The 23,169-nt window shown below is 38.6% G+C and overlaps 3 protein-coding genes across 7 annotated transcripts in view; all 3 read left to right on the forward strand.

Moving 5' to 3' along the window:
- The first annotated feature begins 1,847 nt into the window (after positions 1 to 1,847).
- pus1 (pseudouridine synthase 1) lies at positions 1,848 to 5,021 on the forward strand. Its single transcript, XM_006788746.2, has 6 exons — positions 1,848 to 2,195; positions 2,561 to 2,787; positions 3,476 to 3,613; positions 3,836 to 3,938; positions 4,050 to 4,750; positions 4,841 to 5,021. The coding sequence occupies exons 1-6, from the start codon at positions 2,132 to 2,134 to the stop codon at positions 4,871 to 4,873; spliced, it is 1,266 nt and encodes a 421-aa protein (XP_006788809.2). The 5' UTR covers positions 1,848 to 2,131; the 3' UTR covers positions 4,874 to 5,021.
- Positions 5,022 to 6,153: 1,132 nt separating this feature from the next.
- noc4l (nucleolar complex associated 4 homolog) lies at positions 6,154 to 12,583 on the forward strand. 2 transcript variants are annotated; one of them, XM_006788747.3, is made up of 15 exons: positions 6,154 to 6,325; positions 6,453 to 6,573; positions 6,671 to 6,777; positions 7,133 to 7,240; positions 7,415 to 7,564; positions 7,670 to 7,772; positions 7,917 to 7,951; positions 8,040 to 8,090; positions 8,172 to 8,283; positions 9,818 to 9,878; positions 9,986 to 10,096; positions 11,520 to 11,683; positions 11,784 to 11,866; positions 12,062 to 12,175; positions 12,265 to 12,583. In XM_006788747.3, the coding sequence occupies exons 1-15, from the start codon at positions 6,173 to 6,175 to the stop codon at positions 12,382 to 12,384; spliced, it is 1,593 nt and encodes a 530-aa protein (XP_006788810.2). In that variant the 5' UTR covers positions 6,154 to 6,172; the 3' UTR covers positions 12,385 to 12,583. The 2 variants fall into 2 exon arrangements, with proteins under 2 accessions (XP_006788810.2, XP_006788811.2); XM_006788748.3 differs by lacking the exon at positions 7,133 to 7,240.
- A 1,569-nt stretch (positions 12,584 to 14,152) lies between these two features.
- rimbp2a (RIMS binding protein 2a) overlaps positions 14,153 to 23,169 on the forward strand; it is a 75,733-nt gene continuing 66,716 nt past the window's right edge. For all 4 annotated transcript variants that reach the window (XM_087843627.1, XM_006788749.2, XM_006788751.2 and 1 more), the window contains exons 1-2: positions 14,153 to 14,384; positions 16,513 to 16,656. In XM_087843627.1, coding sequence (XP_087699753.1) covers positions 16,519 to 16,656 — 138 coding nt within the window. In that variant the 5' untranslated portion in view covers positions 14,153 to 14,384; positions 16,513 to 16,518. The remainder of the gene's footprint in view (positions 14,385 to 16,512; positions 16,657 to 23,169) is intronic.

Consider the following 23,169-nt stretch of genomic DNA (forward strand, 5'->3'; position numbering starts at 1 on the left):
CTCATGTTTAGTAATGTCGGGTGCAATCAGAGGCTTACATAACTTAGCCAGCAGGGTAATAGATGGTGTGGATTTTGTTGCTGAGAATGAGGATAGTTTTTTTTAATCATTTTTATGTGTGGGAGGGAGTGAGTTTCAGTCCAGTCTCAAAAAAGTTCTACTGTAGTTGTTTTCTTATGAGGATATATCAGTGCGCACTCTGTGGAGGAGTTCAGGTGAGTGCAAGCTTTGCAAAAAAAAAAAAAAAAGGGGGGGGGAGGCTTAGGTCTGTTTTGTTAGTATGCTGAGTGGCATGCTGGGAGCCAGTTGACTCCTCTCAGAGATCCAAGAACTTTTTTTTTAGATTGATATCTTGCAAGTCTTAGGATGAGACCTCTCAGCACATTGAGAATAAAAGGAAAACAAAACACCCCCCCCCCCCCCCCCCCCCCCCCCCAGATGTATCTTTATGGTTAAACATTTAGCCATACCCTTGTTGAATACTGTGGTAAAGATGGATGTATAAAGGCTGTATGGAGTCATAAATTAACAGAAAAGTACACCTCTGAGCTCCTTTATTCACCTACATTTATCAGCTGTTCTACAAATCTTCAAGAATCACTATATTACAGTAATGGTCCCAGTCGAGCATCCAGTTAGTTCTAAGTTTACTGGAAAAATGGGCTCATACACTGTGTGATATCGAATTGTTGAAACCAAGGCCTTTTTACCATACCTTGCCTATGTTTGGCTTTGGGTTTTCAGCATAAAACTAGCTGATCACCTTATAAGGCTCTCTAAAAAAAGTGTAATTGTATAAGGGCATTCAAGGATGACAAAGTTAATTTGTTACTTGGAAACCAGCACATTCCTTGTTGTTCTTGGGAAAGACATAAACACACTGCTCTGGGGGTGCTTAACCTGTTTGTCTCCATAATTTGACTTTAGTGTTTATACACCTGTGTATAAACACAGCACGTTATAGGTGGCAAGGGTGAGGTCTTTGTAACCCTCAAGAAACAAGCAGCTACCTTTCACAACAAGGCGGTGAGGGTTAGCCTTTGCCTTTAGCACATTAGGCTTCCCTGAGATGTCAGTGATAAATATCTAATGTTAGATTAATAATATAATTTATTGTGTGTCCTTTACTCCCTTTACTGTTCAAGATCCTGAAGCAAACAGCAAAAAGCAAAAGGATCATTGCAGTAATGTCTGCACTGACAGCACTGTTGTTTTGAAGAAAGCAAGATGACACCGCAAGCACTTAAACTTGTTCTCTTCATATAAAAAGAATTTAAAAAAAAAATAAAAAGACAACATGATTATTAATGTGTTTACTGGTTTTTGCTGCTCTCAAGTGGTCGAAAATATTACTACATATGCACAGAACTACATATGAATTTCCTCTGAGTTCCATGTAACTTTAGTTTGTAGGCATGTGTTAATTTCTATTCTCCCTATTAAATGTAAACACACTGAGCCATTATTGTTACATTGCTTTTCCTACAAGACAGCAATTTTTTTGAGTCGCCTGCCCAGACTGTGATTCTGATAATTTCCTGTTACACTGAAAATTATCCTATGTTGTAGTTATAAAAAAAGACTTTTGATTTACACGAATATTATTATTAAATTAATAAAAAGTATAAATAGTCATATCTACCTTTTTGTACCTTTTTTGGCGTTAAATAGTTAATAAAGTTTACATTTAATCTAAGAAGGACAAAGAGGTATATATCGGTTACAATTCTCCCCACAAAGAGTTAAATTCTAATGTCCTTTTCTGTGTTTGTTTTAAATACTTTATTTTTTCGCGATGACAAGAGCAGAAAGGAGAATGACGACAGTCTCGCGAGATTTTTGTTAGAGGTCAAAGTTGGCTTTTCCATGTGTGCATGTCCCTGTATGTGCAGGGTTTACTACACAGCGTTTCTGTGGGACTTAGCTACAGTTTCCCCCGGTGTTCTTATATGTTCATGAGCGTGGTTATTTAACCTTGTTTAAATATTTAGGAGACCTTTTTAAAGTTGGTTTTAGTTTGTTAAATCCTTTGCTAATACGCGCTAGCCTCGGCTTTTCAGCTGGTAGAGCAGATTGAATCTTTTGCAGTCTCTTTTAGCTGCTATATCTTCTAAAGATGGTTTAGCGTGACATGTTTCGGGTCAGACCGCTGCTGAGTGCCTTAGTTAACCACCGACAGACGTTAAAGACAAACGGTAAGCCAACCTGACAAAAGCTATGTGACAGTATGTGCATTTGCAGTCTCCAGACTGTGGTTGGTTAGCTTCTGGTATCTTAATTCACTCATCGAACCATCGGGAAACAAATGCATCAGTGGTAAACATATATATATATTTATGTGTAGTATATTTGTTTGTGAAGGTGTTTTATCACCACACAGTATAGATGTAGAAGGCATCACGAGTGTCTGTCCGATTTTTGCTATTTATTACTATTTTGTTTAGATTTATTACCTTTATATTGTCTTTATCGTACTTTCAATCTCAAAAGGCCTCTCAATCCGTGTATCACAGAACAGGGTAGTAGCTGTCACTGTTTAATTTTTGTGTTTCCTTCACAGGGGGTCTTTATAAGCCCTTTTGCACGATGAGTGAAGGAGGCATAGATAAGCAGACAGCTACACTGTTAAAAAGGACCAATGAGGAAAATGAAGACTCTGCTGAGAAGGTCCAGGCAGCTAAAAGGGTGAAGACAGATGGGGAACACGCTGAAGATGAAAAGAAATATCCAAAGAAGAAAGTGGTCCTGCTCATGGCGTACTCGGGGAAAGGATATTACGGGATGCAGGTATATTCTGCAGTTGTCTTGTTTTTAAGTTTTTCTGCCCTTTACCACACTTTTTTGATAAAAGCTTATTTCGGCTGCTCACATATTCATGTGTCGCTACAGCAGGTAGCTCCATGTCTTTCATTTGGCATTTTTTATGCCGGATGCCCTTCTGGGGTGGACAATAGAGAATAAATGTAGTTATATACGTTTATAAAAACAGATCTTAGGTGAGCCACACAGTAAGAAGGTCCTGGGTTTGACTCCTCCATCTGGCTATGGATTTTGCATGTTCTCCCCGTGTCTGCGTGGGTTGTCCCTGGGTACTCAGACTTCCTCCCACACTCCAAAGACATGCTGTCAGTGGGTTTAGGTTAATTGGTGATTCCAAACTGTGAATGTGAGTGTGAATGGTTGCCTGCCTCTCTGGGTGTTGCCACCTCTTACCCTATGACAGTTGGGATGGGCTCCAGCCCTCCATATCCCTGAATTGAATAAGCTGAAGAAAGTCAATGGTTGGCTGGATGAAACGGATCTTAGATATGAGACTGGTGGAAACAGATGAAGATCAGCCGCTGCCATCAGTGAATGTGATCATAATTAGTGGCAGTCAATGGCACATAGAAAACACTGGCCAATAAAGTGCAACATCCTTATTATTTTCATTATTTATTTATTTTTAAAATCATAAAATTTTTTCACACTCCAGAGAAATCCTGGAAACTCTCAGTTCAGGACCATTGAAGATGATCTTGTTGCTGCTCTTATTAAATCTGGCTGCATTCCTGAAAACCACGGTGATGAGATGAAGAAGATGTCTTTCCAAAGATGTGCCAGAACAGATAAGGTATGTGCTCGGTGCACAATAAGAATTTACTGGTCAAAGCTTGGCCAACAAGGCAGATTAGAGGATATGTATCTTTACGTGTTATCTGTCTGTTAATGTTGTGCTGGTTTTATTTCTTGTCATCATGTAATTGTTAATAAAATTAATTAAATTGTGTATTTCATTTTTAGTATTTATTTATGTGTTTAGTTATGTCGTTGACTTTTATATGAATGTATTCAGGGTGTGTCTGCTGCTGGCCAAGTGGTGTCTCTAAAAGTGAGGTTGATTGATGATATCATTGAAAAAATCAACAAGAATCTGCCACCGCAGATCAAAGTGCTTGGTGAGACACTACTTTATATTGTGAATTACAAGTCTAGGTTTTTGGTATGATGAGTACTGTTGGCATGAGTGTGTATGATTTTTTTTTTTTTCTCAAATTTTGAACCCACAGGATTAAAACGGGTGACGCAGGGTTTCAATTCTAAAAATAACTGTGATGCTCGTACGTACTCGTACATGCTTCCAACAGTGGCCTTTTCCCCAAAAGACTATGATACCGGGAATATAGCAGCATTTCACCTGGAACCAGAGACACTACAGAAGGTGAATCGCCTTTTTGCTCTCTACAAAGGCACACATAACTTCCACAACTTCACCTCTCAGAAGGCTCCAAGCGACCCCAGTGCCCGCCGCTACATCACAGAGATGTCCTGTGGTGAGCCTTTTATCCGCAGAAATTATGAGTTTGCAGTGATTACTGTGCGAGGCCAGAGCTTTATGCTGCATCAAATCCGCAAGATGATTGGCTTGGTGATTGCAGTGGTCAAGGGCTATGCAAAGGAGGAGGTGATGGAGCGGAGCTGGGGACATGAGAAGGTAGATGTCCCCAAAGCTCCGGGACTTGGCCTCATCCTGGAAAGGGTTCACTTTGACCGGTACAACAAACGTTTTGGGGGGGACGGGCTGCATGAGAAGCTGGAATGGGATCGCGAGGAGGAGGAAATCAAGGCCTTCAAAGAGGCACACATCTACCCCACCATTATTGAGACTGAGTGTGAAGAGGGCTCCATGGTCAGCTGGATGGCCACTCTCCCCATCCATGACTTTGAGGCCACATCTATTGAAGTGCAAGACGATAAAGTTAAAAAACAGGTATCCAAGAAGATACATTTATTTTAAAACGTTTTTTTAACATTGAAAATCTGTTTTTTATTTTTAAATATAATTGTTCTCTTCCTGCAGGATGATGCAGATGAAGGAAATGACTCTGATTAGGCCACTCTGCAGAAAGAAGATGCATCATCATGTGGGTTTTTTTTTTTTTAACTGCTGATACAGACATTTTCACTGGGATTAAATCTTGTTTCTTTTATACAAATGTTATTAACAAGCAAGTAATAAAAGCTTCTGTTCTATAATGCAACCTGCTTGGTTTCCTAATATTAGTTTACCACTAAAACGACTTTGGATAGCTGGTTTGTTTGATGTTTCTGCAGTAATAACTGGCTGCCTACTCTTGAAAATAGACTCTTAATGCTACAGCGACATTTAAATAGTCAGAATAACTGTGTACTACTGCATACTCAAATAACAACATCAACTTATGACGTTTCATCTCTTAATAATAAGTTTAAATCCCACATTTATGACTTTCTCTGATAATAGCAGTGAGCTGTATTTACAGGACTTTGCAAAAGTCTTGCCCCACTCCTCATTTCTTTATATCTTATTTTCAAGAAGAGGTTTTTTTAAAGTGATCTTCAGCAATAATCCTCCGGGCTTTCTGAAGGACTCTAAAAGTTTTTATTTGGACACTGGTTGCTTTTTCACTCATTGACAGTTCTTTGAAGGAATCTTTTTCAGTTTGTTAAACTATTTAATGATGACCTATGGCTATGTGATTACTTAATGTGGGGAGGTTCAGGAAGAAATGTAAGAGAGCGTGGCAAAGCAAGGACGTGCCAGAAGAAAGATCAACACATCCGTAAAGCAGGCAGTACACAGGGGCGCCAAAACGACCCCAGTGCCTGCCACTACATCAGAGATGTCCTGTGGTGAGCCTTGAAACAGTAACTTGTTATTCAAAACAGATAATTATGAATTTCAAAATCTTATTTGGTTTTCATATGTACCCATTTTCAGTGATCGAACTTTTTCAACCGTCTCTTGATTTTGCCACATTTTTCAAGTAACCTATATTTGACAACAGCATAATAAAACATGAAATTCTATTTTTTTTTTGGTGTGCCACACCAAATCTTTAGTGTGCCCCTTATGGCCACCCCATGAAAACATTCTGGAGGTGCCCCTGGCAGGATATTTAACATAGTACATCTGTCTTATGTGTCCTTCAGTCCACTGTCAAAAGTATAAGGAAAAAAAGTCGAATCTAATTAATATTAATTAATTAATAATTAATAAGGTTTTATAAGGGTTCCATATTTCTGGAAGATAGACGAACATCAGTGAGAGGATGTGACGCTTCACACTCCTTACCAGCTGATGGCGGTAACGCACCAGTTCCTGCTTTATTACCGCCAGTAAACCTCGAAGAAGAAGCACCAGCCACTAAACATGGCACCGGCCAAAAAGCGCAACGTGAGTTCGGTAAAAACAGCAGAAAAGAGTGCAAAAAAAGCCAAAGTAGATCTCAGCAAAACCGTCGAGCGTATCCTCGAGAGCAGAAAGCATGCCAACGATGTTTTCGACATTCTCGAGAGCCTTCAGGTATAAATTTCCACACCTAAACATCCACGCTGTACTGAATCCATGCCATTTAGCTAACCTTAGCATGATCACCGCTGGGCAGCTTTCAGTAAGTGTACGTGTTTGTTTCCTTCGTGTCTGTGTGCAGGCAGAACAAGAGAAGGAGGTTATCAGTGCAGTCGCTGCGTGCAGAGAGCTGTTCTGTGCGCTGCTGGAGAGGAAAGAGCTGTTCTTGGGAAAGCTCCCTGGAGAGGAGGACGCATTAAGCGGTTAGTATACGATTATAACCCGATTACCAACAGCAGTTCTGAGGTAGATGTATGCGTGTTGCTCCTGTCGCCATTTACCTGGGTTTGTCTGGTCCAGGGGGCTACAGCGCCGAGGACAAGTACCGGATATTTATGCGACACCGGTACACCAGTTGCGTTGAGATCCTGTTAGAGCACCTCAGCCACGAGCAGTATGACATCAAGGTGAGCTGTCTCTCTGTGACTTCTCCTCCCGTCACACGTTAATTAAACTTAAGAGAAACAAATTAATACACGTCTTCACTTTTTTTTTTATCCACCTGACTGTTAGAACGAAAGGCTCACATTAGACATGTTTGCTGGGGGTTCAGTATCTATTTTGCACAGACGTGTTGAAAGTTTTGGATTCAGTACAACTCTCAAGCAGTTGGGTAATTTTCTGTGTTGTATGGGGAGTTATCTTTTCCAATTTTGCATTGTGCAATTGATTGTGTTGCTTGCAGTTCTTGGGGACTTGAGGGAGGCAATGATAGTCATTTAAATAAGAAAAATACATGATTAGATAACTTTTTGGATACAGGAGAGTGCCATGTGCTGCCTGATGAAATTTGCTGCCGGAGAAGGACGGCATCCTCTTGAGGACTTGGACTGGAGTGAACATTACAGCTTCCCAAGGGAACTGATCCTGGTAGCATTTTGGCTATGATTTCTAGTATTAAAAAGTATTAATCATTTATGTGTTCTTTTGGGTGACTTAAGTACTTCTTTCAGCTTATTGCCCAAGGCAAAAATAGCTTTTCCTGAAAGATACACTTTGTCATTTGTGGCTCCTCCTGATATTTCTTTTTTCTTGTACTGCCAGGCACTGGTGGACAACCTTCTGTCTAAAGCTACAGACAATTCCCTGCTGATCTCCAGGTTCCAGGAGTTTCTCGAGATGGAGGATGTGCGCTATTATGTAATGAGCTCCATCCGGGACAACGTCGGCAAAGTCATGGAGAAAAACAAAGGGGTAGGAAATCATCACCTGTCTGCTGTAGACGTTTACGTGGATGCTTTCTTTCTGTGTTAAAGACATTATGGGATTTGCTAAATACTGCTTGTTTGTTCCTTCCAGGCTGTGGTGCCTGTATATCAGAACAATGTGTTCACACTCATGTCCAGCATCAGCATGCCAAACCAGGAATCAGAGCTGACCAATTTTATGGTCAAACAGGAAGGTAATACTTTTTAAGATGTGATAATCACAGTGGGAGTCCCTCTGTCTTTTGTCGTGATGATAAAATGTCACTGCAGAGGGAGAAAATCCAGTTTGGGGACTTTTTGTTTTTTTTATAAGTCAATAATGGAATTTTTTTTCTCAGCCAAGCACGAGGACTGGAAAGCTGCCAAGCTGCATGTAAGTAAAATACTTTAAATCAAATCTTCACATTTCTGTTTGCCAACAAAAAGGTTTTCTGAATGCTATTAGATCTTCTGCCACACAGGAACATAAGCGTGTCTTTGAGAGGATGTGGCTTGGCTTTCTGAAGTATAAGGTAAGTAGATTAGACCAACAGTCTCTTCTCTGTTTTGTGCTCTGTGATATATCTCATTAATGTTTGATGTTTGTATTGTAGTTGCCAAACAGCATGTATAAAAAGGTCCTGGTGATACTACATGACTCCATTCTGCCGTATATGAGCAAACCCACACTCATGATCGACTTCTTGACTGCTGCCTATGAAATTGGTAAGTTATATGTGTGCTTGTGGCTCTATGGTGACGGTACTTCACCATGAGGTCGACTGACATCTGTAACTTTTAAGGTATTTTCACATCTGGTCTGTGATAGTTTTAGAAGTCTGAACTGTAGTGATAGTGACTGTGTTTGAAATATAAAAGAATCCTAAAATTAAAATAATTTTGAATTAAATAATTAATTTGGTATAAACACAACAAAAATGCTACAGTACATTATCTACAGCATAAATGTAAATACTCCATAAAAAACACATGAAGATTTCATTATTAGAGTTACAGTGAAGCGATTCTTTAGCTTTGTTAGGTTTAGATTGATTAATGAGAATTTAACAGTGTTTTGTTTTGTTGTTTTTCTTACTTCAACTGGGATTATATCTGCTTGTGCATGGACATCAGCGAACACTAGGGGGAAGTAGTTGTTAGAATATTATTTTTCTAGTTCACTATAGTGACCCCTGTAGTGAAATGCCCTCTGACCAAATTTATTGCACTTGGACCCAAGCCTAACCTCATGCAGAGTATAACGCGTCTGTATCTGTTTGTCTAGCTATCCTATAAACATGAAAAATATTTGAGAGCTTTGTGGATTCAAGTTGTTTTTATGTGACATGGTTTTTGGCGGGGCTGTGCAGTATGTACACTTTATATACTGTAATTTTTTTAAGTGAACTTGAACAGCAGTTCTCCAAGCACTCTAAAGGTCTTTCAAAGTTTTTCTTTAGTCACTGACTGCTTTTTAACCTTTTTCAGTCCAGTCCATGTGCCTAACCATTTACAGAGAAATAACAAACAACTTGGCAAAGAACCTGTTTTAAATTGTCTTTTTGCACTTTGTTGTTAGCACCATGGTCACAAAATAAATTATTTGTGTTTTGTTTTGTTTTTTCTTTTCATTTTTGTAGCTGAATCTTAGAAAAATTCCATCAAAATGCTTTTAGCTGAAAATATGGCATATCTCAGCATGGCATGCAGTGTGTTCTTAAAAAATATTAAAGGAAACTGGACAAATGGAGGACAAAACAAGACATGGCAGGCTTAAACACCTATCCATGGCAAATGAACAGCATCTGAAAATCATGTCCTTAAGAAATAGGAAAAAAGAGAGGATGCAACAAAGACTTGACACAGAACCCAAGAGTCTCAGTGACATACGAGGACTTTCAGGAAGCCGTTTGTAAGGAAGCAAAACGAGGAGAAAAGGCTGAAGTATGCTAAATTACACAAGAACTGGACTGAACGTCAATGTCAACAAATTTTATGAAGTAATGAATACAAGTTTTATTTCAAATAATTGTCAATGCGTATGGATGAGGTGAGTGTCTACATCTGTAAAGCACGGTGGAGGCTCTGTCATGGTTTGGTGTTGAGAATCTTGTTAGAATTTTGAGCACAAAAGTACCATCAGATGTTCAAAAATACTATTTCAGAATTTGAAATGTGGAAAAACAACACTTTCATATGTTCATCTTCAGCTTTGCTACAAAGTGATGGTAATCAGCAGGTTCTTGTCTTCATCGAACAGGTGGGGCAATCAGCCTGCTAGCACTCAATGGCCTTTTTGTCCTCATACATCAACACAACCTGTGAGTGAAAAGCACATTTTTTGTTTCTTTTACTAGATCAGATTATTTACAGTAAAATGGGAGACATTTGATCACATAAATCAAAACCATGTGTTGTGTGTTTGCAGAGATTATCCTGATTTCTACAAGAAGTTGTATAATCTACTTGAGCCTTCTGTTTTTCATGTGAAGTACAGAGCACGCTTTTTCCATTTAGCCAATGTCTTCCTTAGCTCCAGGTAAGAATTCAGTCACATATTTCAAAATCCTTTTTTATTCATTTACAAATCAGATTCTGTAAAATGTTGGAACATTTAAAAAAAAAAAAAAAAAAAAAAAAAAGTAAATTAAAAAAAAAAAAAAGAATTCACTGACTTTTGAGTGTCATAAATCGATATTTTATTCACAATAGAACATAGAAAACAGTTTTAAGATTTTCTATGAAAAATATTTTGAATTTTGAATTTAATGGCAGCACATCTCAAAAAAGTTGGGACTGAGGGGAAAAAAGGGTGGAAAAGTAAGTGGTATTAAAAAGAAGTTGTTGAAGGAATATTTTGTAACTAATTAGGACAACTGGCAACAGGTCAGTAACATGATGGGATATATAAAGAGGATCTTAGAGAGGCAGAGTTTCTCAGAGCAAATTTGCAAAAACAGTCTTTAAATTTTACAGCAATTTCAGAATCGTGTTCCTTGACATACAGTTGTAGGCTACAATACATAAAATAAAAAGATTTGGAGAATCTGGAGAAATCTCACGCTGAAGTCAATACTGGATACCCATGATCCTTGAGCCTGTCATGGAAATCCCTGCATGAGTTTAGGTGCAAATCCAGAAATCATTGTCTATGAACATTGTTCACTGTGTCACTCACAATTGCAGGTTAAAGCTCTGTCATACAAAGAAGAAGCCGTATGTGAACATGATCCAATAAAGCCGCCATCTTCTCTTGGCCAAAGCTCATTTAAAATGGACTGAGGCAAAGTGGAAAACTGTTTTGTTGGACATGGACACCACATCCTCCGGATTACGGAGGAAACCATTCAGGTTTTTTAGCACTTTGTTTAGTCCCTGATGGTATGAAGGTGCATCGGTGCCTATGGAATCATCACTGCTGAGAGCAGTGTGTGCTCTCATCCAGATTAAGTCTTTTCCAATTAAAGGCCTTGCATTTTTTTTTACCAAGACAACGCTAAACTCCATATTGGATATATTACAGATGCATGGCTTCACTGTTGAAAAGTCACGGTGCTGCACCAGCTGTTAGCTGTTAAAATCCTGTATCAGAAACTTATACCAGCCGCTGCTCTCCTCAGTTCCCAGATGTTTAAAAGAAAGACGATACTACACAGTGGTAAACTATGCCCTGTCCAGACTTTTTTGAAATGTGTTCCTTTTACTCAGTTTAAACATTTTTTATGTTTTCTATGTTCTATTGTGAGTTTATCAAATCTGTAAATTATTGCATTCAGGTTTTTACTCTTTACACAGCATGAATGTTGCTTTGTGGGTGAACTGCTGTTATTATTTATGAGCTTTGGCTGAACTATTTGAGCTGCTAAACAGACCAAATATAAGCATCCTACACTTAAATAATGAGCATGAAAGCTCAGGATCTACATTGCTAAAATGCATGTTCTGTTTTTGGTTTCCTTCAGTCACTTGCCAGTTTACTTAGTGGCTGCATTTGCCAAACGTCTGGCTCGTCTGGCTCTCACGGCACCGCCTACAGCCCTTCTCTTAGTGCTGCCCTTCATCTACAACCTGATCCGTCGCCACCCGTCCTGCAGAGTCCTCATTCACAAGCCCAGCGCAGAAGATGGTGAGTTTCAGACTTTTGTAGTTGGGATCGGTGTGTTAACTGTCTGTATGAATTGTCTGTAGGATATGTGATAAATGTTTGCTTTTGTGTGTGGTGACAGAACCTTTTGAGGATCCTTATCTGATGGATGAAGAGGATCCTGCTCAGTGCCGTGCCTTAGAAAGCAGCTTGTGGGAAATTAAGGTGTGCAGGCAATAACTTTAGAATCCCCAAAAGAATTACCTCTGTCGCTGATGACAACTGACTTTTGAGTTTTGATAGTTCTCATCTTTTTCTCTTTGCGGAAAACATGTTGAAGAGATGTCGCAAACGATTGAAAGTCCAATTTAAGTGGAGGAGTCACTAAAATAACACATTTTCCTGTTGTCTTTTCTATAGTCGCTGCAAAAGCATTACCATCCAGATGTGGCTAAAGCTGCACTGCTGATCAACACACCTTTGTCAGAACAGGAGGATGACATCAGTGAGACACTAGAGGTCACAACGTATGAGGTGACGCTTCAAGAATTAGTTTTCCTCTTATTTCTGGTCAAATTAAATTTGGTTTAGATGAATAAGTTATTTCATTTTCTTTTTCACAGCTGATGGAAAAAGACCTGAAGCAACCTGAGATCAAGAGCGTTCCACTGGAATTTGAAACTGCCACACGGTTACTAAAAGGAGGGGGAGACGTGTTAGGACAGCACTTCTGTCTGGCATAAAATGAGTCAAAACAACGGACCACATTTGCCTTGTTAGAACCTTTTTACACTCGTTCATCTTTTATCTGAAGTGCTTTTCAGAAAGTGTTGCCCAAATTTTCTCCATGAAAATTAGATGCTTTTTTGGGGGACTGAAAACATCAGTAAAAGACACATAAATTGACTGTTGTATGCCAATAAAAACATTTTCTAGAACCGATGGTCTTTGAAGGCATTGTTACTTGAAATCAATTACACACAATTTCAAGAATTCAAAGAATGTAAACAGGAAATTGTTGGTAAATGTTATGCTAAAGCTCTAAAGTTTTCTGCTTCTAGTTAAACAACAAAGTCATTCAGTGCATTGCGTATTTTCACTTAATGTGGCTGCATTTTGGTCCTCCAAAATCAGGCAGGAGATGTTTAATTTGTTATACTGTACTGAGCAAAAATCTCGTCACCCCTCGTTATCTTTGGACAGTGGTTGTTTTTTTTGCTCCGGTCCTTGTACCTGACCATTTTCAGAGGAACAGTTTTTTTTTTTTCTTAAGCCACTTATCACTGCCCTTGTTTTATGAATCATAACACGTACATTTTTTTTTAGTTGAATATTTGAAAAAAACTAAGGAAATGTTATGATGATTTGCATCAGCAAGGTGTTCTCAAAGAGCTATTAGCCAAAACCTTGGTATATCTCAGCATGGTGTGTAGTGTCAGGCCTAAAAAATGTATTTACAGCAGATGAACGGTCTTAAAGTCATTACTGTCGAAAATGGCAAAGCATCCAGCAAAGACATGATACAAGACCTGAAAGATGTGGCCCTTCAGTTTATCTGTCTAATGTTCATTGAGGTCTCATCAGAAATGGTCTTAGTAGAAGGGTGGCTGTGAAGAAGCCATTCATAATGCAGGGGAATGGGGAGAAGAAGCTGAAGTATGCCAAATTTCACCTGATCTGGACTAAAAATCAATGGCAATAAGCATTAAGAATCTATATTTAAAGTTTTTACTTCAAATCCCCATTGTGTCATGACAGAGGTACAATAGTGAGGGTCTATAGGCATGGTTAAAACATGGTAGAGGCGCTGTCAGTGGTGTTGGAGATCATGTCAAAATTGATAAAATAAAGGGGTAGAAAAGTACATTCAGACCTGGATCCTACATGCAAAACCAGCTGGGAAAGCTGGGAAAAAAGCACACAATGGAATACTATCAGTCATGAATTGGTCTCCACAGAGCATGAACCTCACATTATTGAAGCAGTGTGGGATCATCTTGACAGAGAACAGAGCAAAAGCCATCCAACATCCAAAGAAGAGATGTGAATTTCCTCAAGAAACTTGGAGAGCTATTCCCGAAAACTACTTGAAGAAAAGAAGAAGAAAGCTGCCTTAGAGAGTTTAGGCTGTTTGAAGAATAAATGTTGTCCATATGTTTGAGTTATATACTTTGTTTTTATTTCCATTGTACATGTTTCCTAATTTCTTAGCAAAATATAAAGAAATTAAGGAGTACTCAAAACGTTTGCACACTTCTGCGTGTCATATAGTCTTAAACCTACATTAAAACATCACAGTTAACTACACTGCAAGGATACAGCCAGGCATTATCGAGGGTGTTCTCCCCTCGTACAGGTGAGGTTAAGGTTTGCCTTAGATGATCTTTTTCCGTCTGCTGTTCATATTTCATGCTCTTGTTAAGTTTGCCATATGGGCACACAGCAGGCCGCCTTGGGTACAAGAGCGCTGTGAGAGAAAGATTCTGAATCATAACTGACTTCTGCTTCAAAAGAACACGTCATATGAGGGAGAAGCGCTCCAAAAATGTACTGAGACACACGCCACAAGCACCAAACCATGGAGGCTACGGAGTCTGCAGGAAATCCCTACAGTTTTGAAGATTAGAATTAGAATTCTATTTATAATTTTCGTAGGCTTCGCTTATGGTGGACTACAAGATGGGCATGATACTACCCTCTTTGTGAAGAGGATGAGAGAAGCTGAAGACCATTTGTTAAGTGGGTAAGAACTATGAAATACAGTCCTTGCAGAAGTTTTAAAGCATCATAGATGAGGGCGTTTGCAGTTTTTATGATGCAGCATTATATCTATTAGTCCATAATATTTGTACTTTTTCGGATTTGCAAACACATTTTTTCAGCTCCTGAACAGTTGTGTACAGCACTAACACTTAACAGCCATTCACAGCTAACTTAATGAAATATAATTTCAAACAATGCAATGAATCCACTTCTAAATTCAGTTTCTAGTTCATTTGTCTTCTTTAAATGAGCTCTTATTACTTGTGTGTAAACAGTGAAGAGCTATTTGCTCAGAATCAATATGAGCTAAGTACATTGCCTCACCACAGTAATAAACTTAAATCTTTAGAGAAAGGGGATGGTTTTGAATTTAAAAAAAAATACTGTAATGGAATTCATTAAAATAATGGATCTATAGATTATTTAATATATAAATAAAAAATGTGAAATCCCAATCAGGCCTGGATAATGTCACTCTCTCTGCCTTTGATAAATCTGCGACAGAGATGCTTTGGCTCTCAGAGGTGGTTCATAGAGGTCTTTGAAGGGTGGGATACTTCTGCATAAATCTGTAAGACTCCTGAGCTCTGTGTGCTGCTGTTGTTGTTGTTGTCTGTCCTCCTCCTCCTTCTCCTCCTCCACAACCCCCTGCAAGGAAGTAGAAGCTGTCCAAGGTGAGTCAGCACAGAGAATCTGTTCAAGCATTTGACCGAGGTTTTAAGAGAAACAATGGAAAAAGAAGAAGAAGAAGAGGCCAGTTATTATTCTTTTTTGTCTTTGGTCATTAGTTTTTAACACAATGGCATTCATTTATTTAAAAAAAGCCACTTTTTGAATGAATGAATCAAAAATGAAAAGCAAAAAGGAAAAAAAAAGGAATCTGATCTTGTTAGTATTAAAAAAAAACACAAATTAAAAAACAGACAGTCAGACATTGGAGCATTTGTTAGTGTAGATTAGGTAGAGTCCAATAAGTCAAATCCCCTGAGGTGCAAGCATCATTAACCGTCTCTACCCTGCATGTATCTGTGCTCTGTATAGTTAGTGTGAATGCAACACTCCTGTGTGGAAGTCAGCGTCTGTTTGACCAAACGCACAAAGCATGTCAACATAGATGGAGATTTAGTATCAATTAATATGAGCTGTTATATTTTCCATGCCCCCCTCCACCATACCCTCCACACACTCACACACCCCTTCACTGTGTGTCTGTGCACTAATCCTCTCTTATGTAACCGAATGAAGCTCTCTCTCAGTGATAACACACACGCACACGCACATGGACACACACATGAACATACTAGTCAGTGCCTACATGTATATGTGGACGAACTTGTGCGGGTGGCAACGGAGTTCAATTGGAATAATGATTCATCTTTTAAAAATGTGACTTTTACTCTCAAGGACTGACTGTGTTCCTCAAAATGAACAAACAAGTTGCGTGTTGATTTTTTAATGAAAGAAGATGAAGGATTTGTACAGTAAGTGTCAAAAGCTCTTTATTAGTGCATTAGTGCTTTTTCTCAGCAGCAGACTTTTCATTTTTAGCTTATGCACTGCAACAATTTGAATTTGAATTTGCATATTTTCTGTCAATTCAGTCAAAGGGTTTTGTCTGCCAGATTATTTGTTTGTTTCAAGTCAGCTAAGCATTGAGAAAACAATAATTATGAATTATAATGAAATATTTGAGATGCTTTTTGTTCATGATGTACAGTTATTTGTCATTTTAATATCGATCAAACACACTCTATGTTATTGCTTGTTTGGAAACATGGTGATTAGATGGATAGGTTTTTGAACTACCAAAGAATGCACATAAATATGCTCTATTTTCAGGTGAAGTTTAGTGAAACTAAAATATAAATCTGAACCAGACACAAACTACAAAGGTAGCTCAAAACCCTTAAGTATTCAACTTTAATAAATGACACCTATTGATGCTGGTCAAAAAGCAATAGTTCTCGATTATTCAATGATGCGTACATGCTTCTCTTTGTATATATGCTGATGGCACTGTTCCAGCATTGCACCGTCAGTGTGTGTGTGTGCAGAATATGAGGTTTGCATCATAGATTCACTATGTAACCTGCGGACTGGTGTTGCAGGTGATAATGCGGGATCACAAGTCCAGTGCTAATGTGGAGAACCTGCTGAGGGAGTCTCAGATGGAGTTACAGTGGATCCAGAGACAGCTCGCCATGATTGCTGCCAGAAACTTGCACCATCACCACCTGCACAGCAAGGGCAAGGTAACATCATACTGTAGGCCTTAGACACACTACTGCTTTTATAGCTAGGATGAACTTTAGTGTGGAAACATTAGTGTTGACCTTGGTGTAGGATAAATGGCATTTACAAGTAGCTGATAAAATTTTAACTTGTGATTTGAAGTCAGTTTTAAGTAATATTTGGTAGTGATCTTATAAGATAGCATTAAACTGTATAAATTAATATACTCTCACTGGGCATTTCATCAGGTACATCTTGCCAGTATTTGGTCAGATCCTCTTTTGCTGGCTTAAATCTCCACCACATCCTAAAGGTGCTCCCCTGGACTGAGATCTGGTGCCTGTAGTTACAGTGAACTTACTGCCATGTTGCAGTGCAAACTTTTAACTGTGCAGACTTTATTCAGACAGTAAGCCATGCATTCAATGTTAAAATGTTAAATGCCAACATGGGAGTCTTCATTTATTGCCAGCACTGAGATTTGAGTGCAAAGAGTTACAGCTCTTGATTATCTTGTCACTGCTTACGTCTCTTTCTTTTTGTGCCTTATTTGATCCCAACAAATGTACACCTGTCAGCAACATTAAAACAATTTTAAAGGTTTTAACAGCAGCAGACATACTACTGTGTGATTCGGGCACTTTGAATTGAATCCCCTTGTCCAAAAGAAAAATTATTGATCTATCAGCTAAACCACTTGTCCTCTAGAGGATCACGGGCGATTCTAAGTCACTGACAATTATGTCTCAGAGAAGACAGCATGCTTCTGAAAACACATTTTCAGGGTTTTCAAAATTTATCCAGTGGAGCGATAGGCCACTATAGATGCTTAAGGTTTTTAAAGGTGTCCAAAGGGGTTTAGAATAAACCTGCCATCCTCATTTCCAGCTCCATATTTTTATATGTCTACACGCACACACGCACACGCACACACACACACACACACACACACACGTGTGATGTGTGTGTGTGTTTCCATATATATTTGGAAACCCATATATATATATATGGTTGTGTGTGTGACAAATAAAATTTGAATTTGATTTGATTTGATATATATCAATATATATCAATATCAATATCAATATCAATATATATATATATATATATATATATATCAATATATATATATATATATATATATATATATATATATATATATATATATATATATATATAACAGAAGATAATGATAATGAAAAGCATAATCACCCTGTTTTGAAGTACTTAAATTACAATTTGCCTTCAGTTATTTGCATATTTAAAGGAGCCATTCTGTCCAATCCAGTTTCCATCCTCATTCCCAACCTCACAGGGCGTCATGTCATGGCTGGAAACCAGTTCACTGCAAGAGTAAATGTGCCTACAGTAAAGATGAGAACAGACAGCAAGCACGTGTTGCTAGGCAACAGAGTGGAACAGTGGTACATCCCGCTTTCACCTCTCCTTCCTGTCTTTCTATCCTGTCCTCTGTCCCATGTGTCTCTTTCATTCTGTCCTCCACTCCGTACTCTTTGCTCTGTCCCAGCTAAACCGAGAACTAGTACTACATAATACATTGAGTGCCTGGCGCTGATGTAACCTCACTAAAACCTAATTTAATTTGAGCCCTCTCTCAGGGATTTAGAGGAGGTGAAAAGAGCAAATAGGATGCAAGGTAGGACTGGGACCAGGAACATGACAGTGTTTTAATCCTAGAGAAAAGTTCCAAACCTTAAAATGCTGTAGGTAGACATGGATGAAACAGAGTGGAGTCGAGGGTATAGTCTGAGTTTTTAACAAGGTGTTGATTCTGAGGCATAAAGGTCTACTTCTGTATTGTTTGTTTGAAGAAGTGGCTACTTCCAAATAAAGTCTGACTACTTGGAAGTCAGACTTTCTTGTAATTTTTTAAGTTGTCTTGAGCAATAGTTCTCGAGGTTTTATGAAGGTCTTTCAAAGTTTCTCTTTGGACATAGGAGGCTTTTTCTCTCATTTACAGCCCACTCCTTGTACTTGACCAGCGTTAGGGGTTTTGTCTTTGTTTGTTAAGCCACTTAACACTGACTTATGAATCATTCGAGCATAAAAAGGGACCTATCTCAAGGGCTGAACCAGTGATATGGCTACAGATAACAAACATTTTAGCAAAAAAAAAAAGATTTCTCTTGTTACAAGCCCCCCTTGTTTCTTCCCATTTCTTTATCTAAATCTGTGAGAAATGCCAAAGATAACAGTTTGGCTGTAAAGAAGCCTTTCTGAACAAAGGGAAGCAGGGAGAAAAGGCTGAGGCATGCAAAATTACATAAGAACACACAGAGTCATGAATCCAGATTTTAAATCTAAGGTTTGAATCATCATTGATATGTGCAGAGGATGTCAGGAGAGAACTACAACAGTGAGTGTCTATCTGTAACATATGGCGGATGCTCTGCCATGGTTTGGGACTGCTTATCAGCTTGGAGATCTTGTTAAAATTGATGGAATTATTGATATAGGAAAGTACCATCAAATTTTGATCCATCATGTAATACCTGTCTTGAAAGCATCTCATTGTTAATGGCTTCATTTTTCAGCGTTACAGTAATCCCGAACACATACCTAATGCAGTAAAAGCACACCTGGATATAAAAACATACAATGGAACACTATGAGTGATGGATGAGAGCTCAGACCTCAGCATTATTCAAGCATCTCGACAGATAAAGGAGCAAAAACAAACTAAAACAACCAACTTAACACAAAAACAAACAAAAACCACCCAAAGAACAACTTTAAATGAAGCTCAAGAAGCAGGAGGAACTATATAATCTTATGACTGCTTGAAGATATCACAGGAAAGCTCTCCTAAGACAGTTCAGACTGTCTTGAAGAATAATCAGAATCAGAATCAGAATACTTTATTAATCCCGAAGGAAATTATAGGTTACAGCATGCAGCACGCTAATGGCACATGCGCACTTACAAAGGAACCCAAATACTGAATATTGACTTTCAAGCTCATTAGAATGGTACAAACTCTGTTTTTGCCTTATATAATGTATTTCCATGTGAGTTTTCACACACCTTTCAATTAATTTCCAGCACATATTTCCCATTTTCCTACAACATTATAAAGAAATGTGGGGTGGCTCAGTACTTTTACACAGTATTGTATGTTTCAGCAAAAGCTCTTCATTTCTGGAAACATGTACGTATCAAGTGAGAAAGGCAGACATCATTATCTAACATCAAGATTATCTAAGATTATTTAGCAAATTAGACAACTTCTGAACTCAAAATATGAGCCTCACTTCACCTGCGAGGAGGTCAGGTGAAGAGGACGATGTATGATTTAATGCTGTGCTTGCCCCTCCAACACATCCCTCCTTTTTTCGCGTGCGTGACGTTGATGTTTGGTCAATTGAACACATCATTTGGATGACAGACGTAGCAAGAGAGAAAGGTACTGACACCAGTAGAAAGGTGGAGGTGGGGGGAGGGTGTGTGGCAGCGATGGTGAGAGGATGCAGGTGTTGTGCCAAAAAGTGATTGTCTGCCAAAAAGTGATTTCCGGTATTTGCCAAAAAGCGATTTCTCATATTTAAAGCGCTATAAGTAACTTGTTGGGCTATAATATGTTAAACATATGTAAAATGCATCCCTTATGGATGACATAAAGTCATCTTGAGCCACAAACAACATTCTTGTAACAAGATAGAAGACGCAATCAGTTTTTGGCAGTGACTTTTATATAACCTTTATTTATGCAGTAAAAAAAATCTCATTAAATACGTAAAGATATTACACATAAAAAATACACAGAAACACTGGAAATCACTTTTTGGCAGACAATCACTTTTTGGCACAACACAGGAACTGTTTGGGTGCCAGGAAGGTGGCACTGTTTTTGGTCTCGCTGTTAAGGTGATAATCCAGGCCAGCCACTGGTGTGTGTGGACTAGGCAAGCTGTTGAAGCTCTAAGACCCCGACACACACACACACACACACACACACACACACACAAGTGTGGGTTACGCACAGTGACGTGTCGCCTGCGCCTCCGCTGCCGGTCCGTGATGTGACGGGAAGAAAAGAGAGACAATTCGGGACAAAAAGGATACTGCGTTTGCGGTAGGGACAGTGTTATTACCGTGGGTCTCTTTGCAAAAACACTGCACGCTAACATTACTGTGCAAACCTCTTTAAAATAAATAAATAAATAAATAACTGTATTAAAAATATAAACGGTTCTTCCTCAAAGGAGCAGTGGGCGAATTGTTTCTCTGAAAATCTTGGCTGGATTTCTTCCTATGCTTCGTCCTTTCTTTCTTTGTTTTTGATCATATGCATCCACCTCAAGCATCAGGCAGCACGGATGCAAGTGTTTCACTTCCTCGCCAGATGGCGACATGACAATAAATTTAAATTCCCCCTAGTCAAAAAAAGATTACCTTCGGGGTATCCTGGCAGCTCGGTTGGCTAAGCACACGCCATTTAACCACAGTGCCCTTGGTTCAAGTCCAGCCACCACATGCTGCCTCCCTAATCTATTCTACTGTGTCCCTTTAGCGGGAGTCATCAAACAAAGCAGCAATCCACAGACGTCCCAGAAAATGTGATTCTTATTAAGCAGACTCTTGAATGCACACAGCATTTGTCTGCGTGCTGATAAAGTTGGTAGCTATTAATTGCTGGAAAATGGGAGTGAAGCTTAACTGTGAGGGATATAAAGAAGTAAAAAGCCCCTATTACATAATCATATGCTGTAACATCTTAATAGCTACCCACATTATCTGCTTTGGTTAATAAACAGTTCCCCCAGCCTCCAGTTGTTCATTAGTTTTAAATGGATAATGCACTCACTGTGCGTCCATCACCGCTGTTGTCACCGGTATTGTGCATAAATTAAGCTCCCTGTATTTTTAGGTTTCTGCTGCTTGCCTTCATAGCCTTTAATGAATGTTATTTTGCTATTTTTATTTCCCAGAAATGTTTTCTTGTGCTGTACCATATTGAACATTTTGGCATAGATTAGATACCAAGTAAATGCTGGGCCAATATTGTTGATACCGATACTTTTATCTGATAAAGGAAGCTTATGTAGAGTAGAGAGCAGTGCCTCGGTGTTTATGAGATTAATAATCATCAATTGAGAAATTCTTAACACATTTTAATAACCAGTAAATCAGTGAGATTTTTAGTTTCCAAAATACTTAGTTAACACAATACACACCTTTCAGCTTTTCATTATTTAACACAAATCAGTGGCCATCATACTAAACTTGGAGGATAGAAAGAAAGTATCTATCCTGTCACACTAATATCGACCCAATACCAATACCAGTGTTGGTATCAATGCAATAAATATTTGCGTCATTCACCTGCCTACCTTTTTTAGTGTGCTGCTCCTTGGCACTTCATCAGCAAATTATGAACACGGCTCTGTGAAATATGTCATGGAAGTTAAGTATAGCAGTAAGTAAACACAAAAAAGGAATATATCCCTTAGATGGAAGTAAAAAACAAACAAAACAAAATTAAAAAGACTCTCGACGGAACATATAAAATCTGAAGTGAAAGTATCTTACATTGTGGGTCACTGAAATCAACAAAGACACACACAACGGCAATATAAACCAACCACACTGCACACAGGTAAGAACCTTGGCCAGTGCATTAAATCAGACTGGAGGCATACACTTCCTCTGAGAGTGGAGTATTGCTGTATTCCCAAAGGTTGTCACGCAGGCGGAGACTGCATGAGTGGAAGTAAAACAGACTGGTTTTATGGGGAACAGGCAGATTTTACTACTTCAGAGCAACTTATGAGATGCTGTGGCATATTTATACAAACACTTGTAAATTATTATTACTATTTATGTAAAATCATTGAGATATTAAATACAAAAGAAAATTCTCAGATGGTAAAAATCTTATGTATACTGCTGCTGCAAGGTCTTCTCGCTGATTGTTTCTGAGACTGTTTCTGTATAGTGTCTGAATTTTCTCAACTAATTAATTCATCTCATCCCTCTGCCCTCAGTCTGCCGATTTATATGGTATTAATATTGGTAATATTTTCTGTTGTCTTATGGTTATCCATAACTTGTGCAGAATATTGGATGTACAGCACTGTGCAAAAATCTTGAGCCACCCCTCAGGAGCTGGATTTTCTTGTAATTTTTATTTGTGCTCCTGACCAACAGTTCTCCAGGCTTTTTAAAGATCTGTTAAAGTTTTACTTTGGACATTTGGTGGCCTAAATCAAGAGATCAAGGTGACTTGTTAGCTACGCCTATACCTTTTACCTAGTCACACATCTGAGTCACTCCTAGTCACCCAGGAGTGACTCAGATGTGTTTTATGGAAAAACATTTTGCCTTTTGCTCATTCTCTCTGAATTAAAGGCAGAGAATGGATAAAATACCAGCTTAGCATCTGGACTTTTTATAATCTTCCTTTAATTGCTCTTTTTTTGGCTCACATTTAGAAGCAAATGCTGTTGGTATTTCCTGTGACCCCAGTGTGCATGAGTGTGCCATTATTCTAAACTCTGACGTAACTGCTGTCA

This window comes from Neolamprologus brichardi, chromosome 7 (genome assembly GCF_056152115.1).
Source record: "Neolamprologus brichardi isolate AB-2024 chromosome 7, ASM5615211v1, whole genome shotgun sequence".
NCBI lineage: Eukaryota > Metazoa > Chordata > Actinopteri > Cichliformes > Cichlidae > Neolamprologus > Neolamprologus brichardi.